Here is a 26,455-nt window from a genome sequence, read left to right as displayed (position 1 = left end):
CCATGGAGGGCTCAGGTTTTGGTTGTCAAAAACGAGCAATCAGGGAAAAGGCGCATGGTCATGGATTACAGCAGAACTATTAACCGTTTCACTCAGCTTGATGCATATCCATTACCACTAATCGAAGACATTGTGACCGAACTTTCTAAAAATAAAGTATTTACCACTGTCGACCTAAAGTCCGCTTACCACCAGATCGAACTTGATCCGAAGGATAAAGAATACATCGCTTTCCAGGCGGGCTCTGGCTTGTATCAATGGCGACGGTTGCCGTTCGGTTTAACCAATGCCGTTCCCGAATTTCAACGAGTCATTGACTGGTTCATCAAAAGCAACAATTTAAAGGGCTGCTTTCCTTACCTCGATGACATCACGATTGCTGGGAAGAACCAAGCTGATCACGATCGGAATTTGGAAGAATTTTTTAACGCCGCGTCGAAAGCCAACTTAACTATAAACGAGAAGAAGCCACAGCACTCTCAATCAAAGGTTTCTTTATTAGGATATCAAATCGAACATCAGTCAATCAAACCAGATCCAGACAGAGTGCAACCACTTCTCGATTTACCAGTACCCAAAACGTACAAAGAGCTCCAGCGCTTGGTTGGACTATTTGCTTATTATCCACGCTGGATTCCTAACTATTCGGACAGAATACATCCGCTTATCAAAGCTTCATTGCCTCTGCCAGAAAGCGCCAATCAAGCCATTTAAGAAATCAAGTCATTGCTGGCTACAGCTTCGTTGCATCCTATCGACAACTCTCTACCCTTGACCGTGGAAACTGACGCTTCCAATTTTGCTATTACCGCGACTCTTAATCAAGATGGACGCCCGGTTGCCTTTCACTCACGAACCTTGTCGACGGGTGAACAGCGTCATTCTGCTGTGGAGAAGGAGGCATATGCTATCGTGGAGGCTTTGCGCAAATGGAGACACCTATTAATCGGACGTCACTTCACATTAATCACAGACCAAAAGAGCGTATCGTATATGTTCGACGTCAAACACGCAAGTAAAATAAAAAACGAAAAGATAACTAGATGGCGAATTGAACTCTCTCAATTTAGTTACACGGTCTTACACAGACCAGGGAAGGAAAATGTAGGTCCCGATGCACTTACACGTGCATTCTGTGGTGCAATTAGTAAAGATAATTTGCGTGAGCTTCATGTTGCTCTGTGTCATCCCGGCATTACTAGAATGACTCACTTCGTGCGAAACAAGAATCTTCCTTATTCCGTAGCAGAAATCCGAGACATGGTTTCCAAGTGCTCCGTATGTGCTGAAGTCAAACCACGCTTTGTCAGATCGGACCAATCTCAATTAATAAAGGCTACCCAAGTTTTCGAAAGACTCAACTTGGATTTTAAAGGACCTCTTCCCAACGCAACGAAAAATAAATATATTTTGACCATCGTCGATGAATATTCCCGATTTCCATTTGCTTTCCCATGTGCCGACATGACGCCAACAACAGTAATCAAGTGTTTAACGGAACTGTTTGCTACCTTTGGAATGTGTTCATATATTCACTCCGATCACTGGTCTTCCTTTCAATCTCAAGAATTAAAATCTTGGCTGCACTCTCATGGGGTAGCTGCCAGTCGAACGACCAGCTACAACCCTAGAGGAAATGGACAGTGTGTAAGATACAATGGAATTATATGGAAGGCGGTCCAATGTGCGTTAAAATCTCGTCAGTTGCCACCTTCCCATTGGGAAGACGTTTTGACCGATGCCCTGCATTCAATCCGTTCATTATTATGCACCTCGATCAACTGCACACCTCATCAACGATTCTTCCAGCATGCTCGACGTTCGGTCAACGGAACTACTATTCCGTCGTGGCTTAAACCAGGTCCAATTTACGTCAAAAGACACGTGCGTAATAAGAATGATCCTTTAGTGGACGAAGCGGAACTGCTTGAAGCAAACCCAGGTTATGCTCACGTTCGTTTAAGCAATGGAAATGAAACCACCGTGTCTATTAGAGATCTCTCACCATGCAACAGGTCTGCCGACGACGCTGCTGTAAATCCGGCGTGTAATTCTGAAAGCGAATCTTTCGCCGAACCTGATGCTACTACTCCAGAATTCTTGTCCATCGTACCTCGAGAAAGTAACACTTCCGAGCCGTCGTCTTCAGAAACAATGCAGCCTGATGATGGACCAAGCGAAACTAATGAGAATAGCGTTGTCACTCCAAAGTTGCGCCGCTCTGAACGGAGACGCAAACCTGTCGATTACTACGGTGCTGTGCCTTACGTTTGATACAATTTGTGTTCAACTTCATGTTATGGCACCTGTAAATATTAGGTGTTGTAATAACGGTGTACCTTCAATTGTAATTTTAAGTTCCAATTGTCCTCTTCGTTTTTTTCAACTTTTGGTGTTGTTCAATTTTATATGGGGGAGAATGAGCTGTAATTGAACAAGTGCTCTGATGCCTAAAGCTAGTGCCTGAAGCCGACGTGTTGATTCACTGTTCACTGTTGGTGAAGTTGTGTTTCTGTTCGCAGTTTTAGTTTGTGCAAGTTGGAGTGAAGGGTGTTGATTTAGCTGGTCCATGGCCACCTAGTAGAATATGGCCGGCTATGTCACATACGAAGGCCTTTTTACAACGGGCCGATAGAAAAATATTTGAAATTTTGACTAACAAAGAAACTGCTCTTACTGGCATGGGGTACAACATAGGAGATATTTTTCAGACTTGTTAGACGTTGTTAATGCATTTAACAGGTGCCTAACCTTACATTTAGACATATTGCATTACCAAATTACATAATAAATGGTGCAAATTAATAATTTGTAAGTGAACAAACATCTCAAAATAAACAATAACAAACAGCACAGACTATTTTTTTTTACAACAGAAATAGTGTAAGGACATGCGAAAATAATGATATATGTTTTATTCAATGAAGTGTGGGGGGGGGAAACTACAAAGACGATAGTGATCATGGTGACGAAAAAAAGACATCCCATAACTACAATAGAATCTTAAACTACTTTTGCTTTTTCTTAAATGCTACAATGTTATCCTTTCTTTTTGACTCATTTATAATCTTTTGGTAATTATTATAATAAATATTAACAACAATTTTCGATGCAAAGTTCACATGTAAACTTTACACCGGAGAAAAATATTTTTTGAAAACATAGGCTACTGCATAGTTTTTCGACAAGGCAATCCACGTAACTGCGTACCTTTTCTTCAACAACATCTAAAGCAGCAAAAGCACTATAAACAAAATCAGAAAGTGGCTGAGAAGGCACATTGATGCCCCCCTTGACAAAAGCTGAAAGTACAAAGGAGCTTTAGCTGCAGAATCAGCTGTAAGTAAACTTTTCACATTGCATATTTGGAGCATTTAACAAAATTTTTTGCAATATAACCGGCTATTGTAAAGCCAACTTTTGCAGTATTAGAAGATAATGTTGCGTCCAGGGACGTCAAACATTTCTATGGCAACTTCATCCACATCTTCCTGAAACTTTTCAAAGCTTGAAATGCATGGATCACTTGCAGCTAGATCCTCTTTCCAAAAATGAATATCCCTTTGCAACAAATCTTTTTGCACATGCAAATTTCGATCTACTAACAGCTTCAGCAACCTGGGGAAAGCCAGAGAACTTGTCAGAAATAATGTTGTAAAAAATCAAAAAGGTTTATTCCCGACAGTACTGGAAACCATCTGGGCAGTGTGCCTCAGTTATGTCACTGAAAATAAGATATTCTGTTTTTCTGCGAGAAGTCTACCAGTTCATCAAGTTGTTTTATACGAATTTTGGGTGCTTTTCGTGGAGGTGCTGCTGGTGCTGGAGTTGGTAAAGCTGATGGAGTGAGGGCGTTTTAATGCTTGAATTGAGTGAACTGTCGGAACTGGATTTAGATGCCACTTGAGGTTATTTCTTTTACCATAACTTATAAATTTCTCTTCAAAATGTTTCATACACAAAACAGACTTTTTTGTAGGCTCCCAGTTAGATCGGTTAACAAATTTTATCCATTGCGGCAGCAACACTACACAATATCCAGAGGAAAAGCAAACTTAGAAATATTGGTAGCAGAAGTAAAGTAGCCTGATTTGCAACTAAACGCAACGCATTTGTTAAACATTTTGTCACTTAATTTCTATAAAATGCAATGAAAGAACAAGTCCATCATCTACTTGAACATGTGAACTACAGATCATGACCGATTCGTGGTCATGTATAATTGTATAGGCTATGCTACATGCCAAGACTTGCATCACGATTCATACATTGATCAAAGAGTTACAATATTTTGCTGACAGAAAACGATTAGTTTATCTAGTTTAGTTTTGCAAACATGAAGTTAACCTGCTTTCCTTTCGTCAACTGACTACAAAGTTAAAGTAGGCTACAGTAGCAATTAAAAAGTATGCTGAAGTGAAGATACAACTAGGTCGGTAGCCATTGCATTATCAGAAGCTTGATTTGCTCAGTAATCAGCTACATAATTTCGGTTCCGTGCATTACTTTTCTGTGCTATGTTGCTTGAGAATATCACATGAAAACTAACTGCACAAGTGCACATATTGTGCGACTATATTGTTTTCCTTTTCACTCTAGCTGCTAGACTTGCTTATGCTGTGACTAACTGCGTATGAGTTAACTTCATGGTTCACTCCCATCAAGCAAAATGTCCAGCTGCGCAATGTTTCAGCTCTCAATTTACAAACTTTCTTTACATTGAGTCAACGTCCACAAACCCGCGATTCATGTCTACATACTCTTAAGGCATAAATAATGTGTTTTGTCTGCCGAACTGCTACGAAACAGTCGGCCCGGTATTTTAAGGCTTCAAAATGTGACATAGCCGGTCATCTCTACTAGTATGGTCATGGCTGGTCTGCTGTTAACTTGAGTTGTGTTATAGAATGATTATTTATTTTGCAGATTCGAGTTTTAAGTTTAATAAAGCCAAATAACGGTTACAACACAAGGTAAAACACAACAATTAATTAGCCAAAGAAATCTACTGTGAAAACCATTTAAAACAACAACTTCTAACAGTTCCAAAACTGCATAAAATTCATTGCGAAAGATTTCATGGAACTATTTAGAACATAATCTTCGCTGTATAATCTGAAAACAATTCACATATTTCACTCAAAACGTTTCTGCTGCATAGAGTTTGTTAACAATACTTAGCGAATGACTTTTACATAATGTTTGGGGGAGGGGGAGTTTGGCTTGATTTCTTACACAGACATGGATTGCTATGCTTTTCGAAGACCGGCAGTGGTTTTGGATTATTGTAGACTGTTTTATATCTGTTATGTTTATTTCTTTGATATTTATTGTGTAAAATTTCTTACTTGATTCTCTGCTACGGTCGACTTCTCCAACAACGCATTCTCCTAGAACACATTCCATTACATCTTCTTCTATTCCCGGACAATAGGGTGATCCTGCACCTCCTCTTCCGCATTGTCTTCTTCTTCGTTGATTTCCAATTCCACAAGAAACACTGCACGCGCTCCACTGTTGCCATGGAAACCAAGAATCTATTAAACAATATATTATAGTGTTGCCATGGTGACTAACATTGCAATAATATTGTATCACACTCCACAGTGTTTTTGACACTTTGAAAAGCTTCCGTGAAACAATTCGCCATCGACGTGGATTCGTAGGAGAACTTAGCCGCAGAACGACCAACATGGCACAGTCTTATTTATAAAGACGCAGAATCAGCTGAGAAACACCGTACGCTATCTGCTGTCAAAAAACGAGAACATCGCAAGGCCCGAGCCTCAAACAACCCTGGCCCTAGCCAATCATCCTTCCTGCAGTAGAAGCTTCACCGCACAGATAGGAATCATCAGCCATCTCCGCATTCATGTAGCCTACACTGACCAAAGCCAACACTAAAACAAAAAAAAAAACTTGAGCTCAGTCACATTGGCCATCTTCGGAAACGAAGGGCGAACATCATCATAGTGTTGCCATGGGGACTAACAATGCAATAATACTTCATCACAGTGTTGCCATACTATTATGCTTGTTTTACGAGATTTTTTTCTGTAAACGTCTCAATGCCAAAGCTTTAAAGAGGCATAATATTGACAAGCTTCAGTTGGTAAATTTGCGTTTTTACCAACTGAAGCTTGTCAATATTATGCATCTTAAATTATGAATAATAATGAATTATAAAAACGCAAATATAATTAATTCATCAAACATTGTTGAACATTCTTACATTGCAACGCTGCGATCATGAAGACGAGATTTGAGATGTTGTGTTGCTATTTCGGTTCAGATTAACTGGAACCCAACAAAACTGAATTTGCGCTTTGCTTGGTTGGTTGTAACAGTCCTAGCTCATTTATTTACTTAGGCTTTATCGCTTTGTGTCAGAATAAGATGATAGATAGAATTACAGCTAGAGAGCTTGAGGTTCCAGAATCAAAGGAACATTTTCATGCAACACAAGGCTTATTTTTAGAAGCACAGTAAACGATTGGAGTAAAATCCTTAAAACAAAATGAAATCCGTCCCAACTTGACACAAAAAAGTTTTCACTTCTTTCTCATATCGTTGAGGAAAAATTGTTCTCAAAGTAACTGGAAGATCAAGCGGCGCTGGTTCGGTTTTCGGGGTATGCGCTTGAGCAAAGCATCTCAAAAACTGCTTTCCATTCAGCGACAACTAGCGGATGGAATAGCTCACAGACAACAGAACACTTCAACAACTTCACTCTGTCAATCTCGGTGACAGGGTATACGTCAGTACAGCTCTCAAAGAGTAACAAAGCCAAACAGGAAAATATTTTTAAGAGCCGTATGCTAATGTGACTCTAAAATAGAAAGATGCAGTTGACAAAAATAAAACCGCCGTCCCAAGACGTAAGCGCAAGATAGTTTTTATAACTTATTGGCGGCAAAGCGTTTTTCCTCGTTAACAAAGATAAACAATCAAAATGAAAATTAATAATGAGCAGTGTACAAGCAAGTCCGCACTTATTTGAAATTAAATTATTATACAAAACATTGCTTTTACACAAGCGTCAAACACAGAAGTTTATTAAAATAATGAGGAATCATCTTACGGCCTTTATTAAAAAGTTTTGCCCCTTGCCTTTATGTTGTGCAGGCCTAATATAGAAAGAGCATTTACAAACTTGTGCCACCGTTTAAAGATATTGTATTCGTAAAGAGCCTAACAGATTGTTAATAAGGTTTTTGTGGAGTTCTCTTACCAAGAAACAGTCAGTTGAAGACGCAGTTTGATTTGATATCAAAGTCACTCTTGACAAAATTGCCTCAAATTTGAGACATTTCCGTTGAATAGTTTATACAATTGTGCATGAGATAATAAAATATGAACTGGTGACAACTACCCGCAACGCCCGATGACTTTATGGTTATCCCAGATATAGAAAGCGAGATTGTGAAGTATCGCACCTACTTAAAAACTTGGCACCACATCTTCACCTGTTCCTTCAAATCAAGCAGCCAACACAGCCACTTTGTCTGGTTTAGATCTGGTAGAAATCTGGTCAAATTCGTACCAGATCTGGTAAAGAACTGGATGAGATGAAGTGTCTGTTTAGGAGAGTTTCACGATGAAAGCTAACTTATAAATTGATGAAGGATTGAAGACAGCCGTGAGAATTTGGCTGAAAACTCAAAGACTAGAATTTTACTTAGAAGGAAGAAACAGGTTTCGATGATGGTGGCAATTTGTAACCCTGTAGTTACTTTTTTCAGATTGAAGTAATAATGTTCCTTTTGTAGAATTAAATTAACGTTATAGTACCTAATATCTTTTCAACTATTACCGATGTATTGTTGTTGCATGTTTTTTCCAGCATCTCATGATGATGGAAAGAGGTTTCACATAGCAAGGTTTCACATAGCAATAACTATACTTGACGTAAGTTGGACCAAAGTGTTTTGTAATGTAAATGATCGATGAGCGTTCTGAATTCTCATAAAAATCAAATGCATCTTTCCCAGTAAATTATTTGCGACACCAGGCGTCACTAGACGGAAAACGGTCGTTGAAATGTCCGGTGTTCTGTTTCACTGTACGCAGTAACAACTGAGCTGTTACTACTTTATATTGCTGTTTCATTGTCTGCACAGCTTGTGCTGTATATTTTTTTATCTTATGTAATAAAATCATAATCATTGCTGTGAATGTTTGGTTTGCTTTATCCAACAAGTCACTTACCAGGGCAAGCTTGGCAAATGCCCCATGCTCCTCTGGAATATGTTTCCTTGTAAGAACACCAGTACTGGTTATAGTTAGCATTTGTACATGCATGGTAAGTTCTGCCAGCGTACTTGAATGGAAAATGACAAAGAGTACCACTTCCTCCGCAAATGTTCCCATCTAAACGTTAACGTTTATCCTCATTACGAATTAAATAGATTAAACTGGAAGAAGAAAACAATGTTTTACTTACACGGTGTTTACAATATCACTAAGAAAATATTATATAGTAAAAGAAAGTCTTGAGGACTAATCACAAATCTGGCCGTTCTAGCGTTAATCACAATGAAATAACTCGAAAAGCAGATGAGCACTTACGGCTACGACATGAAGGAGGAGATGCAGACAATGAGCCATCATTGTTGCAAGTCACTGTCAACATCCCTGAAGGAAGATCCACCATCGTGTATCCTGGAGCACAAAGGTAGGTGAACTCTTCTCCCGATTCCAGCATCGATCGAGATGTTGACGCGACTACATTTCGAGAACTCGGCACTCGACATTGGATTCCTAATCGATTCGATTGTTACAGAAAACAATGGTTAAGGGATGAAAACGGTTAAAAGCAATTACAAACAACAATAGAAACACTGTGAGGAAACAATCGTTGGATTGTATAAGATGAACCAAGAGAGATTATTATTGTCGGGGCAATTTTAATCTTCAGTTGTAGATAAACAAAGAACTTAATGCTTTGTTGTAAACTTAGTTAATAAATATGCAGTAACTTTATTAAATTTTGAAGAATTTACTTTTACACTGTGGTTGACTCCTTTCCCAGGTTTCATCAGATTTGCAAAGAACACGAATTTCAATAACTCCAACTTCGAAATGGTATCCTGGGTTACATGTGTAGACTGCCCTTCGATTAAAGCGGATCGTAGAAGTTTGCGGAAAAACGGAACCAAATCGTGGGGGACCAGGAATTTCGCACTCGGACACTAAATAATAACAATGAGTACTAATGATTAAAAACAAATGTTAGATAATAATTCAATATCGGATATTGGTAACACATCAGCACTAACAAATTACTTTAAGTGCTGTGTTTGTTTAAGTAAAAATCACTAACTTCGCATTGAAGTGAAATAAATTAAATTATAACAATAATAATGATAATAAGATAATATGAGGTGTTCTACTGGTGAAAAGCTTCATTCAATTTTCAATAATGATAATAATTATTATGTTTCTGATTTGTTAGCTTCTTCACAATTGTGTAAATAAAGCCCAAACTAAGCCTGGCAGTACTGACCAATTGCGCAGTTAGGTCCTCTGTATCCTTCCGGACACAAACAGTCATGGCCTTTAATCCGATTAAGACACGTTCCACCATTCTGGCACGGATTTACAGGACTGCATTCATTCACTGGTAGAAAACAAACATTCAAGTTAAACAAATGAAATCTTTTATTTTATCTAAATCGAACATGTATACTAAACTGTATCAATTTCATAAGTTGATACAATGTAAACGAGCAGTTGATAGCATCTAGCTGCATATCGGCGCGAAGCACTTGATCTGGACAGGAAATTTCTTCTTCATTCAAAGGCCCAGCAGAGTGACCATTACTGGTCATGCAGATGTAAGTGGCCACAGCGGTAAGAGGTTTTCATATATCAACAGAGGGAAAACAAACTTATAAATAAAATGTGAACGGATAAATAAAATCAGAAACCCCCCAAAAAAGTTTTATTTTTGTCATATCTAGGCTTTCACCGGTGATTGTAGATTTATATTTAAGGGAACGCCAAGGCAAGAAAGCTAATCGTCGTGTAAAAAATACAAACAATTAACATGTAGTTTAATGGTTCTTAGCCTTTAGATACTGCCAGATCGGTAAAAATACAAACGTTGTTTTTTGGACATCTTACAAGAGTGTTGAAGGCACTGTTCTGTTAGAAAAGTTGGGCGAAGAAAAAGAAAAAAAACAAATAAGAAAAACTGCGGTCAAAAATCAAATGCAGCCTACTCAAATATGTTACAGTAGTGTGTAGTGGGACCAAGAATTAATTGTATGGAAAGCATTGTTAGATGTGGTGAAACCACTTCCTGGAAAATGTCAAATCAGAACATTTCATCAGGTTTGCTAAAAGTTTTTGAAGTTTTCAGACCTGTGTAATGTAATTTGCAATAAAATGCATGTTGGAATTGTTTCACTTTAAAAAATCATATCAGCACAAAGTTGTTTATAGCGTTAATTTCACATGCATGTGTCATTCCTAAGAGCGTGATGGTGACACAGTTCAACCAAGTTAATGTAACTTTAAAGTAACCACAGCGTCAGTCTGACCGCATAATTGCCACAGTAAAATATACTTTTTTCAATATTACAATAGATCAGTGAATAATATAATAAACATCTAGACCGCGTCGCCACCACTGCCCAAGGGTGGTAAAAGGCAGAGCCCCTCGACCCTTGGAGTGGCGAAGAAGGTTCAAAATAAAACGAAGACGTTCAAAAAACGTTCAAAAAGCAAACGAAGAAGAAGAAGAAGTGAATAATCTCTTTTTGAATAATCTGAATAACTTTTTGCACCTGACCACGCAATAAATACGAATAAATAAAGCACACCACATGCGATTGATCTTTTACACAGCACCATTGCTTCTAGACTTTTATTCATTTATGCTTTTCAAAAACATATTATTTAACTCGCCTTTCTATTGCTGCACTTACTTTACACGTTTCACGACATGACAATTTTCAGATTGAAAAAGCGCAAATCCGTGACAAGACAATCGACTGAAACTGCTGTATTCTTCAACTATCTGCTCCATACAAGCGCAGTTGGTATCAGACACAAAATAGCCAACTGCTTTCAAATCTATTTCACTAACCTGAGTAGCTATTTTTATTTTAGGCCATCATCAGATTACTAAAACCAGTGCTTAAAAAGTTCAAAAAATATGTGGAGACCTGATTCATAGTTTGAACCATCAAACAAACCGAGCTGTGAATTAAAACACTTTTTATAAAGATAAACTGAGAATCTTTGGCTACACTTTGGAATAATTCTTGGCTAAATCTTAGGCTAAAATTTTGCAATACCTTAATTCAGGCAGCTGAAACAATTTGTATCCAATAGGATACTTTGGTAAAAATAGCGATACGTGGCTCACTTTAATAAACAAATAATAAAAAAAGTTTTTTACAATTTGTAATGACAAAATTAAAAAAAAAATGATAAATTACTTCAAATAATGGGTTAGAAAAAGTCATAGAGTAATAAAAAGTAAGTATTAACTTTGAAAGAATTACGACAAAACAACTACCACTGGCAAAAAAAAAACACTGGTATCCTATAGGACACCTTGGTAGTCTTAATGAATATCTAATTGTTGAGTTCATAAAGCTTTTTGGCTTTTAGTAACTACCAAGTTTATTTTTTTAATAGTAAGAAGAAGAGGGAGTGTACTTGCAAACCTTTGTCGCGTTGGCCATGATGCAAGAGAAAGATTCACAAGAAACTCAAACTGATAAAATTATAAAGTTGAGCAATCTCTCAACTCATGTAGCTCCACACTCAGTGAAAATTAAACAAGTTCACAACTCTTCTTTAAATTATAGAGGAAAATGCCAAAAAATCTTTATTAACTGTAGACAGAGGACAACCCTTTTACATAGAAGGTTGTCTTTAGTGCAATTAAATTTTAGAATATAAATTAAATTAGATTAAAAAAATCGAAGGACACGGCACGAATTTGTCATTAGGCCATTTTTCTTTTCTTGGTAAATCTTTCAAGTCAATACTCACAGCAATCATCATTCGTTGAAACTTTGATGTCATCGAGATCAAGTTCTGTTGGTGGACGATTGTTCCTTATCGCTGTGAACTCGATTTCGAAGTCTCCTCCACTTTGGGGGAGCAATACATCTGTGCTCAACCATACATTTCGTTGATCATCGGTGTTTGCACTCCAGATGCTTCTGCTGCAATACATTTCAAATGCATTACAATTCAATACAATAAATATGTTTTAATGTTAGGATCTTTGGAGAGACTTAGTATGGTTTTATGTATAGCTTGATTTCTCCTAGACAATACATACAAGCTTTAAGTCAAGCTACACATAAAACCCTACTAAGTTTCTCCAAAGATCTTAACATTAACCCATTAAAAGCCGCCACAAGTTCCCATTGCTCGTTTTAGGAAATATTTCAGCCACAAAGTTGTATTGTCATAACTTTTGAATTAGTTTAAAAAGATTTGATGATTTTTGCTTTTTTGATGCATTTTTTTGTTTGCCTTTTAAAGGGACACCGGCCACATAGTCAAATGTAAATCTCGTTAACATAAGAAGGTGTTTGTTTCGGTAGAAATTTGTCAGATCTTTCTTGAAGGACGTTTCAAAGTTATTGTATGAACATATTATATTCACGATAACCATCGGCAGAGCTAGTGGAAGGGTGCCCCCCCATTAGGCAGCCCCCCCCGGTCGGAAGCTTGTGGCGGCAGAATATTTTTACACCTAAACAAAAAAGCCTAGTAAAAGTATTTTTTGAAACGAATTTGGCTCGAATTCTATTTGCTGGCTCCTACTTCACGCGTTCAGGGGTGCAAAATCATGGTCCGCCGTGGGCGGCACAAACCATAGCGATAGGCCACTGACAGTCGTCGGCTCCAGCTCGTGACCGAGCATTGGTTTCGTCATCAAATCGAATTTGGCTTTGGATGGTGATGTCATATGTGGCTTTGGAGGCCAGTGTATGATGGAAGAGACGTGGGCAAAAGTCACATTGTATGGGGGCTATGGATTGTATGGAGGGAAGGACGTGGTAGTTTTAGCTTTTCTAGTGTTCGTTTTTCTTGGGCTTTTTGTATCCTTTTTTTTCGAAAATTTTCGTGCCTTCTTTAGATCTTTTTCTCCAGAGTAATCTGTCACTAGCAAGGTTTTCCCATGAATCCAGATCAATGTTTGCATGGTTGAGGGAGACTTTCAGCTGATTTTTGTATCTCATTTTTGGTCTTCTGGGGGGGGGGGTTTCCTGTCTCTAGTTGTCCCTCCTCGTTGTCCCTTTTCATGACATGCCCTGTCAGTGTTGCAATATGGTGGCTTTTGAACTGGGCAACCAACCTAGCGCGATCAAGGATTGCATCTTTGCTGAGACAATCTTCCCAACGAGTGCCTAGCATTTGACCCAGTTTCCTCTGCTAAAAATTTTCAAGACGCTTGATATCACGGCAGTATAATGTCCAGGTTTCACAAGCATAGAGAAGAGTGGATAGAACGACTGCCCGGAAGGCCATAATTTTTGTGCGGATAGATATAGCATGGTTGTTGAAAACACGTTGGTTAAGTCTTCCATAGGCACAATGTGCTGCTTTTACACGATGTTCAATATCCTTTGACAGTGTTACAAACAACCAAAAAAATGTGGCCATGTGGCCGGTGTCCTTTTAAAAGGCAACAATAAATATAAAGCAAAATAAACAAATAAAAGAAGCAAAACCTTACACAAATTAGAGTGTAGTAGGAAGCACAATATTATAGAGTGCCAAACTATGAAGAAAGATGATTCATATCTATTACCAATAGACAATAAAACATGCATGTTCCTCCTCACTTCACTTCGTCGGGCTCTTCTCATTTTTCAACAATTTTCAAACTTTCACAAAATTCAGAAAAAGTACGTTGTTCGCAAATATTTATCAACACCTTCCAAAACAGACCCTAAACAACTACTAGCAAGTCCAAAATGATTCAATCAAAATAAGATGATGCAATACTGAAGCATTCAAAACGATGTCCTTTTAAAAGGACACCGGCCGTAAATGGGTTAAAGTTTGTCGATTTGACAAAGGAAAGGGAACTGCGATTATAAATATGTTTGAATGGAGTTTGAATAAAATAATGAAACCAAACATCACACAAACGAAAACTATCTCTGATAATTTCCACCTCCGTGTAGTTAACACAAAAAGTATTCTAACTTTGTTTCTTTCAGTACGAGTCTAAAACCTGCATTTTGGTTGAAAATCTCTGTTTAAATACATGAAGTCACCTTGATTCTCCAGTCCGAGATAGTTGCACTAAGAAATTCCTGCCGTTCCCGAGCGATCGAAGCCGGTAATAGAAAGACAAACACAATCGCTCTCCGTTCGATATGCTTTGTGATGAAATAGTTGTTCTTCTATTCAGTTGCTCTGATGTGAAACGAGCTTCCAGAATATATCCTGTCGATCAACGACATGATACTGGCTTTTGTTTTAAAAATGTTCAATCAATATCGATAAGGTTTTATAATTCTAAGTCTAAGTTTTACGAAAATATTTTCAATGATACTAAAAGACGAAGCAACAACTGTTTCGAAACATTTCCTTTCTTTCACAAATAAATGCACATTACGGAGAATCATTTACCGCTGTGGGAGGAAGGAGGTTTGTGTGAGCGGTCTACTTAAGTACAATTTAAAGTTTCATAAATACAGTAATTTCATCAAAATTTTTAATACTAAATGTGGACACCTCTGGATCCTTTTGCAACATTCCTTGAAAACATTCTCCTCCATCCTTCTCCAACAAGAGTGTATGTGCACAATTGGCTTCGCGCGTCTTCAAAGTCGCAATTTCTATCCTCTGTTAACAACACCAAATGATTTGTCCAGACACAACTTTTGTAAATGCAATGAATATTTTTTTAAGAGAGAATGTTATGTCACAGGAGTCTTCGACCAGTAGCCTATTCTGATTTTCGTCTGAAAACCAGTTGGGTCATGGCCTTTCTAAATTTGCATCATCAAGGTGTAACCTGCTCACTGATGTGGGACGTTATGGTGCAGACTTGTTGAGTTGGGACTTGGAAAATAGTGTTACCAGTGAGTGTGGTGAAATGCAGACGGCAGCCCACATAGTTAAGAATTTCCCGCTGTACAAACCACGTCATGGTATGGAAGGTCTAGTTTCCATTAAAGATGATACCAGGCAGTCCCTAACCGATGGGTCCCTGATATATAGCGACAACACGAAAGAAGAAGAATTAAATTGAACAAGCGTGGCAGTGACGCAAGGATTAAAAGAGGCTTCCTTTGGACAAAAAGCGACCATATTAGCTAGTAAGACCTACAAAATTAAAATAGCATACCAATTCAAGGACATGAAAAGTAGGTTATCATTTGCCTTACCCATATTGATAGTGACACGCTGCTTCTAGTGTACTGCTGTGTTAAATTTTCTTCTGCGTCATTGCAATTAACAGTGCAACCTCGACGTTAGATGATATTAGACGATCGAATTGATCAGAATAATAATAATTTAATTTCACACCAAATGGGTGCAAAATAGCGTCAATCAACTGTCTCCATAATTAGCGATTTTTAGCCAACTGTCGCGGTTCATCCGAGTTGTGCTTTGTGAGTTGAGGAGAGTTTCATTATCAACTGGATTTATTGGATATCGTATTCAATGTCCCAATAAGAGAAGTTGACGTTTGCTGACTTGTTGAAGCAGGGAGTTTCTCCTACAGTTCCATATAACAAGTCATTGTGAATAATATGTTCACTGTTCAGTCCATGAAATTTTGAAAATTCATTTTCAATGATTGTGTGTGGAACGTGGTGATGGTGTTTTGAAGTTTTAATTTTGGTTTCCATTCTAATCCTCACAAGTGTTCCTAAAATTTAAAGCAACCAAACTCACGGACACAATTAGGGACTTCTCCCCAATTTGCATTCTCGTTACATCTCCCCCTTTGATTTCCTTCCAGAGTATATCCAGACTGACAGGAATACCTCACTTCTGTGCTATATGTGAACCCTTGGAATCCAAGTGTGTCGACTGATCCATGTTCTGGAGGTGTGGGAGGACTGCATTCCACAGCTGTGTTGAAACATAATTTCCATAAAGTATAAGTCAGAAATATATAAAAATCTTTCAACGAATGTACTGGCAGTGGCGTATTGTGGCTGTTTTGGGTATTCACATTTGTTAAAACGTTTCAAACACATTTTGAGTTGCACAGCGATTCTTTGCATCAATTCACATCATTTTATTTTTACATAATCTGAACAAATATTGATCAAACTGCAAACCTAGTGTGTGTTTAAAGACTGCTGAAAAAAGTGAACACGCATAAAATAGTCACCCTACTCCACTGCGTACTAGTAGATATCATTATGCTATGTAGTATACCCTAACTACTTATTTCACTTTTTGTAACACACTGCAAACGTTTAATAAACTGTGCTTGGCTTTGTATTTACTTCATATATTGAAAATGCTTATAGTCAAAAATAAAAAAACACCTTTCAAATATAATGTTTTCAGTCAGTTCTTATCGACATTGGTAGGTTTCATATTTTACCATTTCAAGGCTTACCTTCGCATTTTGGGATTGTTCCTCTCCATTTTCCTTCTGTTCCGCATGATAAGAAATTCTGACGTCGGTCCAGCTCATATCCTAAAAAATGGCAAACCAGTTTCAATCCGCATGGCATACACAGATACAGTAAAAGCTCTATAGCAGGAATAGTCGACTGTGAAACGGCAAACCAGTTTCAATCCGCATGGAATACACAGATACTGTGAAAGCTCTATAGCAGGAATAGTCGACTGTGAAACGGCAAACCAGTTTCAATCCGCATGGAATACACAGATACTGTGAAAGCTCTATGGCAGGAATAGTCGACTGTGAAACGGCAAAGGACAAATGATGCTCCTGTGGGATTAGAGCAGTGGTTCCCAATCTTTTTGTTGTCACGGACCCCTTTAGACAAATTATTAATTCTGCGGACCCCTACCTAAATTTTGCCTGAAACTCAATTAACATACTATGTATGTATATTGACTATTGCAAAGAAATTTATTTTCACACGAGTCAGTTCAATCACAGTATTATTGACTATTGACTATTGTAAATCTTATGCCACTCAACTACTGTACGATGTCATATTGCATTGCCGCTGTGACTTCTGCGACAAATATCAGGTTAAACAGTTGCTCAAATAAGAAAATGAATGGATTGTTCAAGAAATGTCAGCAGTATTTGAATATCAAGTATCATATATTATAATATGACCTAAAATATCGGCTAAGTAGGCCATGCCGTATAGAAAACTTTCACTCTCAAACAATTTTGAGAGGGGACTTCCTATTGCTTTCGAAAGAATGTCTTACCTCATTTTTTAGCTGCTGCAGTCGTTTTAAAACTTCTCTAGATCACCAACGTACCTCAGAATGATACAAAAGTACTCCGTAATCTGACCTTACTTCTTGACAGAGCGCTTTAAAAGTACGGTGGTTTACAGCTCTGCTTTTGATGAAATTAACGACTTTCACGCAATTTGTCAGAAATTCTTTGAGACTTGCCAGTAAAGTATTTGCTGCTAAAGCATAGGCGTACCTGTGCAAGAAGCAATGGGTAACAACCACGCGAAGAGCTTCGTTGTTTACTAAAGCAGCAAATCCGGATTTGTTCCCGAGCATAGCTGGTGCTCCATCCGTGCATTCAGAACAGTTTTTTTTTTTTTGCAAAATTCATCAAGGTAATCACGGACCCCCAAATGCTTTCTCACGGACCCCCAAGGGGTCCGAGAACCCCAGGTTGGGAACCACTGGATTAGAGTTTCTGCTTTATGTTTACAGTGGCATGATATGTTTAACTTTTTATGTTGTATTATTTTTAAATGTAGTATCAACTCTGGAAAAAAATCATATAGATTTAACATCATATTCAGTATAACCATGGCCAGCTAAGGTATAACATAACATCATAACATCATCAAATCATATATATAGGTGTAGCATCAATAATGTGCTGGAGTTCAATTCAAATGCAGAGAACCCAAAGTGCGTAGCTTCCAAACTATTCAACTCTGGTTCGGCATCCATTAAAGATGAATGCGACAAGGTGTCATATTTGTGAAACGAAGACGTTAAATATTCAATCAAGGCACATGGTCATTATCACATGAACACATGCTGGCAGATGATGTAATGAACCTCTTGCTTTTTTATAATTAAAAAGCAAATATGGAAAAAAAATCCTAGATTGATTACTGTTTGTTTTTATCAGACAGAAATATTCATATTCGACAAAAGCAAGAAAGAAATGCACAAAATAAAAGGAATACGATAATGCCCAAGTGCAGCAGACCCATAACCTGGCGATCGGCTCATCGAAACAAATGTCGCATGGATGGTAGACGAAACATGTGATTGTTGCGTTTGAAATATTTCGATTGATACAAAATGTTAGAGAACATTAACGCTTTCAGTAAAGAATTGAACGATTTACAGCAACGTTGTACAAGTGCAAAGTGATTTGGCAAGAGAGCTTCAAAAGTTTAACAGCTGTAACTTGACATTCACGTGCATAACGAGGCATATTGTGTACAATTCAAAACGATTTATGATAAGCAATTCTAACCCTGTTGAACGAAGAATGATGAAATAGTTGATACTCATAAAAAGATATTAAATAAGAGCGAAACAACAAAGTTTTAATCTTTGTTAAAATTTAATCCTTAATTTGTTTGCTGTACAATGAAAAGATTAAGCTTGTTTTATTTTGTCATTGTCATTTTTGGCAAAACAGCAAACTGATTACAAATAAACTTGTAGATTGAACAATAAAATAGTGATTTTTAATTGTATAAGAGACGCCAACAATGCCATGTTCTAACCTGGGTTACAATGGAACGTCACTCTTCCTCCGAAGCGGAAGTTGTCACCCTCAAGATATCCATGGACAGGTTTTTGAGGTTGCCCGCAGTTTGCCGCCACACACTCGAACGCTACTTGAGTCCATTCATTTAGGCCTAAACACGTAACGCTGGGGGGACCAGACATTTCATATCCTGCAAGAAAGAGCAAGGTCATAACCCCCCAACGGCACAGTTAAGTAACTTGACTAACAATGAGAATTACGGCACCAGAACAACCTTACACCAGGCACAGAGATCTATATTTTACCATAACAGAACATTGCAAAAACAATAATAAACAGTGGAGCATTATTACAAAACACAGCAACAATCATAGACTCCTTAAGTAAAGGACTGGAACCTCCCATGCTCGCGGTTTGTAACTTGAGTCTGAATGATAAACTTGAGTCCTGGCTAAAATGACTTCTAGAGAAGCTAGAAACACAATCTTGGATTCCATATTAGGGTTTTTGAGGATGGCTAGTTCAATAGTGTTACTTTCAACACCATCTGAGGTCATTTTCAAGGTCAAAATATTGTATATTAAGGTCAATCCCATAAACATTGGTCGTGAAAAACACGTGAAATTCTGAGGAAACTCGTGTAATACACGTATATTTCTCGTCATTTTACGAGCCAACGTTTATGGGGAAATTACAGAATTTTGGTCATTTTTGGCCATTTTTGAGTCTAAATCGTAAAGCAAAACTGTTTGAAAGAAGTCTGTGACGAAATATGATATTGTGCACCTACTGCATCTATCGTGTAAGATATTTTCTCTACACTGCGTAAGTTTTTTGAAGTTCTTTTTATTTATTTTGGGAAAAATTTTGGTGATTTCATATGCCCTTGCAAAACGGTAACGACTAGAACATCACACAACTCAGGCGAAAGAGAAAATTGAAAAAAGAAAACTAATCGGAAAAAATGATGGTTTTCGAAAATAAGAGAATTGAAAGTAGTTACTTTTAGCGCCAAAAACCTCGAGTGCGATGTTTAAACTATTTTCCGATTAGTTTTCTTTTTTCAATTTTCTCTTTTGCCTTAGTTGTGTGATGTTCTAGTCGTTACCTTGCAAAACATTGCGGTTCCAAGCTTTTGTGACGTAACAATTTACTGAAATCATAGTTGTAATTTGCATGACAAGACTGAAATGCGTTGCCGGCTTCATTTTGCTGAGTTGTTATCATTTGTAGATGCACCTTTAGCTAGTAATAATGCTGCTTGTACTACTTTAGCAAACATTCTATTAAAAGCTTATGTCCTCAATGTAAGTGACAAAGAAAAGTCTTTGGGGTGCCTCAGGAGGCAAGAAAAGCTTTCCAACTAGTGATAGACTTTGTCTATTATGATGTCATTTTGTTATGTGTTGTCAATTTGTGTATTATATTGTAATCATAGACTCCTTTAGATAATAGCCATAGTGTTGAGAAATACATATGATGTTTATGTAATAGCATATTTCGTCATAGACTTCTTTCCAACAGTTTTGCTTTTCGATTTAGACGCAAAAATGGGCAAAATGACCAAAATTCTGTAATTTGACCTTAAAATATAATATTTTGACCTTGAAAATGACCACAGATGGTTTTGAAAGTAACACTGTTGAAATCGCCATCCTCAAAAACCCTAATATGGAATCCAAGATTCCGTTTCTAGCTTCTCTAGAAATCATTTCAGCCCAGAACTCAAGTTAATCCTTCAGATTCAAATTACAAACCCCGAGATTGCAACATTCCAGTCCTTTACTTACGAAGTCTATGGCAACAATACATAACAATGGTCAACACGTCGTTTTGCGGTTTAAACTTTGAAAACTGATGTAGAGTAACTTTGGCTGAATTCAAATTTGACGTGAGATTTATCTTATGACGACAGGTTTTTAAGATATGATAAAACACCAAATTTTTACTTTTGTCATAAGTAGAAGATTTGACGTTCCGGTTTCCACACATAAATACTGTGTCATATCTAGTTATTTGTGTCATGGGGCGAATAAATGGTTGAAATATATCCACAAACTACAATATTTAGACCGATTTGTTTTTGACTTGAAATTATTAGCTAAAATGTAATAAAAAACTAAAAAAAAAGCTAAAAGTGGAACTTAGCCCCATCTATTAAAGTTTTGCAGCAAGTCACAAAGATTGAAGCAATCCCATGGCAATGCTTGTCCAGCAACCTTACTTAATCTTATCACTGGTGTACCACTAGCAACCTCACTGGTGTAGATAAAACGTTACCAAAACAATCATAAATCCTTGTCGGGAGGTCTACTTGCCACTCAGGGCTTAGTTTCAACTTACTAGCTCTCAGACAAAGCACAAAAAAGCTCAATAAACACAAAAACGTAGAAATATGTTGCCTAGCACAACAAGCAACAAGTGGTTGGCATGAATACAATGCCCTGAATGCCTGGTGAAAAGGTTTATTCAATTTTTAGCATTTCAAAGAATATTTTCTGAAGGTTTCTGTGCCGTGGGAAAACCTGCAGCTGCAAAGGATACATGCAGATCGGAGATGCTTTCCACATCTATAGTATCTTTCACATTTTGATACCTTGAACAGCGCGATTCAAAGCGTTTAAACTTTTATGGCCTGTCTAACACTGACATTTCGATATGACACTACATACAGTATTATATTGGTTGTGAAGGCAACGTGAAATATTTCACTTTTGGCTAAATAAAGTATATTTTTTATTTTATTTATAAAATGCAATGTGATAGAAAAGTTTTGATTCAGAATCAGATTCAACAATACAAAATTATTTTACCGTAAATCAGTTAATAAACTCGAAACCGCGAAAAATAAGTTTTAATTTTTTTGTAAAACAGTGATAAGCAATCACTCAGCATTATAGAAAATTCACTTAAAGTGCAAAACAATCACATAGCACAACAAAATCCAGAACACTCAACAGATCAATTTAAACAACATTACAAAATAAGCTAAACAAAATTATAAAAAAAATCTAATCTGCAATTTACAATAGCTCAATCCACAACACAAAATTATATAACAAAACTGAAAAATTGAAGCAACACTTCACAACCCCTCAAACAACAGCACAAAACAACCAATCAACACTTCACAACAACACAAAACAATCAATCAACACTTCACAACCCCTCAAACAACACAAAACAATCAACACTTCACAACCCCTCAAACAACACAAAACAATCAACACTTCACAACCCCTCAAACAACACAAAACAATCAACACTTCACAACCCCTCACACAACACAAAACAACCCCTCTTACAACAACACAAAACAATTAACACTTCACAACCCCTCACACAACAACACAAAACAATCAATCAACACTTTACACCCCTCACACAACAACACAAAACAATCAACATTTCACATCCCCTCAAACAACACAAAACAATCAAGCAACACTTCATGATACTTGAATAAACAATTACAAGTCACATACAGAAATCCAAAAAAATGTACAGAATCACTTACGAAACACTACAAAAACAAAACATAAAAACTGCGTAATTACTCAAGAAACACTGACAAATTACTGCACAAACACGACAGGCAATCATGCAGCAATGACAAGTCACTTAAGAAATACAACATACACTCAAGCAGCACTGACGAGTCACTGAACAAACACAACATACACTCAAGCAACACTGACGAGTCATTGAACAAACACTCAAGCAACACTGACAAATTAATGCACAAGCACGACATACACTCAAGCAACACTGACGAGTCACTTAACAAGCACAACATACACTCAAGCAACACTGACGAGTCACTCAATAAACACGACGGGCACTCAAGTAACACTGACGAGTAACTGAACAAACACTATGAAACAACACTGACGAGTAACTGAAGAAAACGGCAGGCACTCAATCAACACCAACAACAGTAGAATTTTTTATGACATTTTTTTCAGTTTTAGATGTGCTAGAGGGTGATGCTCTTACTGTAGCAAAATCAATACTTTAATAAGTTATGTTTGTTGATAAGACTGTTGTAGAAATGCCAGCACGTGATGAATGCAAATTAGCATTACAACTGTACAAAATGTTTTGTTTATTCCGGCGATGAAGTATAAAATTTAACAAAATTTTTCTCACCTAATCTGCAAAGATAATTTATGCTTTCTCCAGCAAAATAATCATTTTTAGTAGCGTCCGGGAAGTATTGTCTTCCAGATGGTGGATTTAAGCAACCGGCTGAAAAAAACGTTTAATAATTATGAAACACTGCATCTGCCAAGCGTACCAATGTCAATGAAGTGCTCATTTATCTTATGGATTGTTTTGTTGTAATTGTGGTAATAGCATGTCTGTAGTGAAAACTATAGTTTTCACTCATGTCTGAGTGAAAAATATATTTTATAGTAGAAGTTTGATATCTGGCTCAAGATGTTCTCTCGTTTGCTATATAGCTTTGTGTTCCATCCTGCAGAAGTGTTGACTTTTCGATCTTATGGTGCATACCACCAGTCACCACTCCGCGTTATTGGTTGTCCAGACGCTCACACGTCATGTATTAGCATTTGTGACGTAAAACAGCAACATTGCAAGACATAATATTGAACTTTAACCTCATCCTTCAGTTGATAGCAACTCTATCAAGAAAAAATTAGGCCTACTTGTAAGTTCGATTCTTGGAGTCATTCTCTAAAAATGAAATTTTCTACCATTTAACCACCGCACAATTGCCTTTAAGAAAGCTGAAGAGTGTGACACGATTTCATGAACTTGTTTCTATCCATATAATGATGCTACATTGTCGACATACGTTTTTCCAGTATTACAATTGCAGCGATGATACTTTTTGTCACTCACAGAATGCTTTAATTTGCGCAAACCTGCGCACGAAACAAATTAACAACAGAGATCAAGATCAAGCACTCCATCTGTTTAAACTATTTTTTTTGTTCCATAAATCAAAAATTACAACAAATTTACAGCCAGAGTCGGACGGTTAAAATCGGAGAGACGAATTGGCATATTTTACGTGTGCCTTTATATCCCTGGCATTGTGATGGTGAAGAAAAAAACATTGGGACATTTGTGACTTGTTTGCACATTTCTTATGTTACTCAATATGAACATACAGACACAGGATGGAGTAATGCCGGACCACTTCTTGTCGGATCGGCAAGTTCTTCGAGAGGTTCCATTCATTACGTAGCCTTCGTCACAGCGGTATCTGATTACCCTGTTATATCGAAATACACCATCCAAGGACCCGTGTTCGATTCTAGGTGGGGGAGTGCATTTAGCATCTGGAAAGCATTTCAAGAACTGCATAAAAGATTTGAGTGATTTCTTTTGCATTTGCAATAGTTTAAAATTATCTAATTTCGAAACACATGTCATTTCTAATGACGTGTGCACAAAATGAAAGAACATCGCCACACACGTCATTTCTAATGACGTATGTACAAACATAAGATAACATCGGCACTAACCTGGATTGATGCATGACATACCACAGGCCCCATCACAGATACACTGCTTCCTGACTTTGCAACTGTTTGAGTTTGTGCAATTTATTTTGCAAGTTCTTCCATCTTCCAGAGAACTTGTGTCCCTTTCAGGACAGTCTAGTTGGCTCAAGCAAACTGAACAAGATAATAACATAAAAAGATATGAAGATATAATCATTAAAAATTCACTAATTGGTTCGATACGACAGTTTGTCCACCAATAGAGTACGCGGGGAAGAAAGTAATGCTTCCACCAAGCAAGCACAAATATGTTTTGTACTTGCTTTGTGTATAATAAATATTGTAAAAGCATCAATGCTGGCATATTCCTGTCAACAAAACCAGCTCTTTGTACATTGAAGCAATATTAAACTTAATATTTTTTAGCTAGTTTTGTTGGCTAGCATAGAAGCTTTATACTTTTTGATTGATTGACGTTTCATAGCTGTGCAAACGTTCATCGTTTTAAGTTTGCTATTTTAATAAACTTACCATGACATATGGAGAGCAATAGCAAGCTAAAACAATAAATTGAAGACTTCATTTCATGCATTTTCTAAGCTGTAATTAAAAAAACAAAGACAGCAAAAGTTAATTGTCATTTTTTTAATTAGTAAATTTCGTAATGAAAAGGAAGCGATAATGAGATCGATGTGGAGGTGGGGTAAGGGGCAGAAAACTACTTTGTGATTCTTCGGTAGATTTGCTATGACTCAAAACAAACTTATTTGTCAACAAATTCAAACCACTTTGTCAAATTCAGACTTTCCTAGACATAACAACGTAAACAACTCCCATGTACGACCTAACCTAGCCACCTCCATCATGGCCCATTTCGCGGGAACGATATACAGTGGAAGTCCGTATTTTGGGCCCCAATACGGACAATTCAGCCGTATTTTGGGCCCCAATACGGACAACTCAGCCGTATTTTGGGCCCCAATACGGACAACTCAGCCGTATTTTGGGCCCCAATACGGACAACTCAGCTGTAAAAAACAACATAAATATAAGACAAAACCTTCGGCAAGTACTGTACATACCCCAGACATCCTATTGGAAAGCTATCAATGTCTCAAACAACCTACCCCTAACAAATCTAGTTGCCAAAAACAATCGTGATCTTTCATTCCTCTATTATCAATTTGGAAAGTGTGATGACGTCAGAGTGCTTAACATCAAATCTCCTTCAGAATTTTCAGCATTGCGTGCTTTAGTGTGAAGGTATCAAAATAATTACTAACAAAGTTACTTGGGGAAACTTAATTGTAGAGTTTTCTTACTGATTGCGCCGATCAAAAACCTTCTGCTAACTCAATTAAAATTTTTCTCAAAGAAAAATATCATATTGACACAAAAAAATTCAGGAAGCGCTGTTACTTAAACGCCACAAATCAAATTAAAACAAACAATTAATTATTTATGGGAGCGTCGTCGATTCTCCTCAACATATATTAAATGCACCACGTTATCGTGTGGTGCAAATTTATTTGTAGTTTGCCCTAATGTAATTCCATTTACTTTTCGTCTGTTTGTTTGTTTTCCGCATTGCTGGTATTCCATTGCTGTGTTTTTCTCGTTGTTTTGTCTCTTAGATTGTTACGTTTAACATTTATTACAAATATCTTGAAATTCCTGATGAAGACTTAACTTTAGCCGAAAAGGTTGACTGTTAAAGTTATTTGTAAATACATAAAATCTATTGTTATAATGCTCAACCCTATTGTATTGTTTCTCCTTGCCTGTCTGTGACATAAAAAGCGAACTCTCTCTTAAAACCATATAAAAGAAAGCTTCTGGAACAGTCTTCTGAAAATGGTGACATACATTTTATCGCCCAATCTTTAATAAAAGAATGAAATCCTTGAAAAGATTTGATGGTTACATTGTTACGTCATCGTTATAACTTCCTCGTGTTTTGTGAACTTTTGTTTTGCTGTACGCGAATCGTCTGACACAAAAGGTTGCGAGGCGCACGTGGAATGCATCATGTGGAATTACCATACATAATAAAGGTTTGAAGGTAGTCGCATGCCATGTTTTACTGTACCGGCTTAGTTATGGACATTTTATTCCAGTTTTA

General features: G+C 37.2%; 1 protein-coding gene across 2 annotated transcripts in view; it reads right to left on the bottom strand.

The window, feature by feature from the left end:
- LOC145769154 (uncharacterized) overlaps window positions 1–24,918 on the bottom strand; it is a 37,937-nt gene extending 13,019 nt beyond the window's left edge. Inside the window, exons 1-15 of one of the 2 annotated variants that reach the window (XM_082580748.1) lie at window positions 24,865–24,918; window positions 24,355–24,507; window positions 23,998–24,168; window positions 23,009–23,107; window positions 18,876–19,049; window positions 16,571–16,651; window positions 15,892–16,071; window positions 14,722–14,832; window positions 14,259–14,430; window positions 12,010–12,185; window positions 9,506–9,619; window positions 9,003–9,191; window positions 8,569–8,760; window positions 8,209–8,370; window positions 5,349–5,537 (exon numbers count right to left, since the gene is read on the bottom strand). In XM_082580748.1, coding sequence (XP_082436874.1) covers window positions 5,349–5,537; window positions 8,209–8,370; window positions 8,569–8,760; window positions 9,003–9,191; window positions 9,506–9,619; window positions 12,010–12,185; window positions 14,259–14,430; window positions 14,722–14,832; window positions 15,892–16,071; window positions 16,571–16,651; window positions 18,876–19,049; window positions 23,009–23,107; window positions 23,998–24,168; window positions 24,355–24,507; window positions 24,865–24,916 — 2,215 coding nt within the window. In that variant the 5' untranslated portion in view covers window positions 24,917–24,918. The remainder of the gene's footprint in view (window positions 1–5,348; window positions 5,538–8,208; window positions 8,371–8,568; window positions 8,761–9,002; window positions 9,192–9,505; window positions 9,620–12,009; window positions 12,186–14,258; window positions 14,431–14,721; window positions 14,833–15,891; window positions 16,072–16,570; window positions 16,652–18,875; window positions 19,050–23,008; window positions 23,108–23,997; window positions 24,169–24,354; window positions 24,508–24,864) is intronic. The other variant, XM_082580754.1, reaches the window with a different exon arrangement.
- Between the last annotated feature and the right edge of the window lie 1,537 nt (window positions 24,919–26,455).

The sequence above is a fragment of the Aplidium turbinatum genome, chromosome 1 (genome assembly GCF_918807975.1).
Source record: "Aplidium turbinatum chromosome 1, kaAplTurb1.1, whole genome shotgun sequence".
NCBI classification, from domain to species: Eukaryota; Metazoa; Chordata; class Ascidiacea; order Aplousobranchia; family Polyclinidae; genus Aplidium; species Aplidium turbinatum.
This window is presented reverse-complemented; position numbering and strand designations above follow the sequence as displayed.